Here is a 3,443-nt window from a genome sequence, read left to right on the forward strand (position 1 = left end):
TTCTTAAAATAGACTCAAAGGGTGGAGAACTGTGAGGGTTTCCTCATAGAAAAGGACAAAATGCAAAGAAAGGAGGTTTGTTGGCTTTTCTTTAGAATTCTGTGAGGATCGTGTCACCTTGGCAGTAAATGCGCCTTAAAAATAAAGGGTGTTAACAAAAAAGTATGAGATCTTGACATTTGCGACAACATGGATGGACCTAGAGAGCCTTATGCTAAGTGAAATAAGTCAGACAAGGAAAGACAAACATCATATGATTTTACTGATATGTAGAATCTAAGAAACAGACACACACAATCAAAAGGAAGAAACAGACCCATAAATACAGAGAACAAACTGATGGTTGCCAGAGGGAGGAGGATGGGCAAAATGGGGGAAAGGGAGAGGGAGACACAGGCTTCCAGTTATGGAATGAATAGGTCATGGGGATAAAAGGTACAGGATAGGGAATCCAGTCAAGGGTATTGTAATAGTGTTGTATGGTGATAGATAGTAGCTACACTTGTGGGCAAAATATATAGACTTGTTGAATCACTATGTTGAATGTCTGAAACTAATGTAGCATTGTGTCAACTGTACTTCAAAACAAAACAAAACACCTCCCCAGGTGATAACTAATATGCAACCGAGATTGAGAAATATTGCCTGAGGGCTTCCACGGGTTTACTTGTTCCTTGTAGGACCTGTGTACTTACTCTTTCTTTTTTTTTCTAAATGCTTATTATACCAATCATGTATAGTCATTGAATAAAATCTAGAAAAGAAAGAAGGAAGGAAGGGAAGGAAGGGAAAGGAAGAGAAGGGAAGGAGGGATGCCTGGGTGGCTCGTTGGTTAAGCCTCTGCCTTCAGCTCAGGTCGTGATCCCAGGGTTCTGGGATCCAGCCCCACATAGGGCTCCCTGCTTCGGGGGAGGCCTGCTTCACCCTCTCCCACTCCCCCTGCTTGTGTTCCTGTCTCTGTCAAATAAATAAATAAAATATTAAAAAAAGAAGGAAGGAAAGGAAAGAAAGAAAAAAAAAGGAAAGAAGGAAGAAAGAAAGAAGAGAAAAAAAGAAAGAAACGGTGTTGACACAAATTATGTAAGGTTCCCAGCCGGTGCGTTGAGTTTGCAGGTGATCTCTGCGGCGCTTATGCCCCGCCAGCCCGCTAGGGCGGCGCAGCTCGGCGGACCGCCATCCCCTCGCGGAAGGCGACGCTCTTGGCCTTGGCGGCGGCGCAGTCTCTCCAAGGTGATACTCCCTGCTGGTTTTGCCGCGAGTCCTTAGCCGCTGTTTGTGCTGTGGCTGTGGCTAGTTTTGCGGCGGGTGGCTGGCCATGGAGCGCCCGGGGCCCAGTGAAGGTGGGTTCCGTGGGGCGATGCCAGGCAGGGCGGGAAGGGCCGTGGGACGCCGAGGTCGCCGCACTAACGAGACCTTCTCCTCCTCCTCTTGCCCCAGTGACAGGCTCAGACGCATCGGGACCGGATCCGCAGCTGGCGGCTACCATGGGCTTCACGGGGTTCGGTGAGTGATTGTCTTAACACCTAGCCTCATCTCCTTTTGCAGAGGTTTTAAGAACCGCAGGTTGAGAGAGGAGGCCCAGCTGTCACCTCTGTTCCGCACCCTCCGCTGTGCCAAGCCCTAGTTATTTTGGCTCTAGTGTATGCCTTGCAACTTTCTCGGTAGCCCCTTTCCCATCCGTTTTCGAATTCTTGCTTGTCTGTTGGGACCAGTTCAGGTGACACGTATGGGAAGCCTTGTGGGAAAGATAGCTTTGTGACCTATGCTGTGGACGGTGTTAGTGGAGGGAGTTGTCTTTTTGTGTCCTGAGACTGAGAGCTAACCATTGACTGTGGTCTGTAATGAGATGGCTTTTCTGGCATCAAGTGGGCCATTAAGTGATATTATAACGGTTATTAAATCCTTTTTGATTCAAGCCTTTCTTCCCCGGAATTGTCACTTCAGTCTCTCTGTAGAGTCTTGTTATGAGATAAAGAAGGACATTTCAAACAGAGATGTAGTCATCTTTGAAAACATTACTGCTTGTAAGAAACAAATGTAAATTGTCTTCCCATTTCGCTGATCTTGGATAGAACAAATATCAGGCTAATGTGTCCAGGTCTCTTGTTGGTGTTCATATATCCATTTATTATGGTAATGTCTTCTGCCACATTTTTTTACTCCTAGGTGGTCATGTTTACAAAAATACTATATAATTATGTATTACTATAGTATTTACTTTGTGGGTTTTTTTTTTTTTTAAAGATTTTATTTATTGTCAGAGAGAGAGCGTGCACAAGCAGGCGGAGCAGCAGGCAGAGGAAGAAGCAGGCTCACTGCCGAGCAAGGAGCACCTGTGGTGAAGGCAGACGCTTAACCGGCTGAGCCACCCAGGCGTCCCTATAGTATTTACTTTTGTTTCAGTTCTTTAAAATAGTTTCCTCCCTAATTTCAAAAGTAACACATATTAATAGCAGAAGATCTGAAGAACACAAAAAATGAGAAGGAAGAAAGTAAAATCCTTAATAATTGCATGACCTAGAAATCAAAACTTAGAAGTTTGTTTTCTTTTCTGTTGTATATTTATCAAGAAAGTTAACATCATATGTATGTACAATTTTATATTCTTAATTATATACTTTAATTCTTTTTTTTTTAAAGATTTATTTATTTGAGAGAGCAAGAATGAGAGAATGAGAGAGAGAGAGAGTACATGAGAGGGGGGAGGGTTAGAGGGAGAAAAGGCTCCTCGCCGAGCAGGGAGCCCGATGCGGGACTCGATCCAGGGACTCCAGGATCATGACCTGAGCCGAAGGCAGTCGCTCAACCAACTGAGCCACCCAGGCGCCCTATATACTTTAATTCTTAATACTTTGAGGATTTTCCCTGTCACAACATGCTCTTCCAAAACATTTTTAATGGCTGAATAGTACATTTAATAGAAGTGTCATAATTTTGGCCTACATAGTTTCTAATTCTAACTTTTATTAGTAATACTAAAAAGAGTATCTTTATAAATAACTCTTTTTTTTTTTTTGGTAAAAGGAATTTTATGTGTATTTCCATAGGGGAAATTTCTAAAGAAGAGACTATAATAAAAATATAAATATTAAAAAGTAACCAAAACATTGGGTATATATCTTTTTTTATTTTTTTATTTTTTGAAAATTTATTGTTTAAGTAGGCTCCACAACCAGCGTGGAGCCCAACCCAGGGCTTGAACTCATGATGCTGAGATCAAGAGTCTTACGCTTAGAGGCACCTGGGTGGCTCAGTTGGTTGGGTGACTGCCTTCGGCTCAGGTCATGATCCTGGAGTCCCGGGATCGAGTCCCACATCAGGCTTCCTGCTCAGCAGGGAGTCTGCTTCTCCCTCTGACCCTCCCCCTCTCATGCTCGCTCTCTCTCTAGCTCATTCTGTCTCTTAAATAAATAAATAAATAAAATCTTTACCAAAAAAAAAAA

The 3,443-nt window shown here is 43.2% G+C and overlaps 1 protein-coding gene across 1 annotated transcript in view; it reads left to right on the forward strand.

The window, feature by feature from the left end:
• The first annotated feature begins 1,188 nt into the window (after positions 1-1,188).
• WDR70 (WD repeat domain 70) overlaps positions 1,189-3,443 on the forward strand; it is a 263,085-nt gene continuing 260,830 nt past the window's right edge. The window contains exons 1-2 of the mRNA XM_006730411.3: positions 1,189-1,340; positions 1,438-1,503. Coding sequence (XP_006730474.1) covers positions 1,316-1,340; positions 1,438-1,503 — 91 coding nt within the window. The 5' untranslated portion in view covers positions 1,189-1,315. The remainder of the gene's footprint in view (positions 1,341-1,437; positions 1,504-3,443) is intronic.

The sequence above is a fragment of the Leptonychotes weddellii genome, chromosome 7 (genome assembly GCF_054177405.1).
Source record: "Leptonychotes weddellii isolate Sample4059 chromosome 7, ASM5417740v2, whole genome shotgun sequence".
Lineage (NCBI taxonomy): Eukaryota > Metazoa > Chordata > Mammalia > Carnivora > Phocidae > Leptonychotes > Leptonychotes weddellii.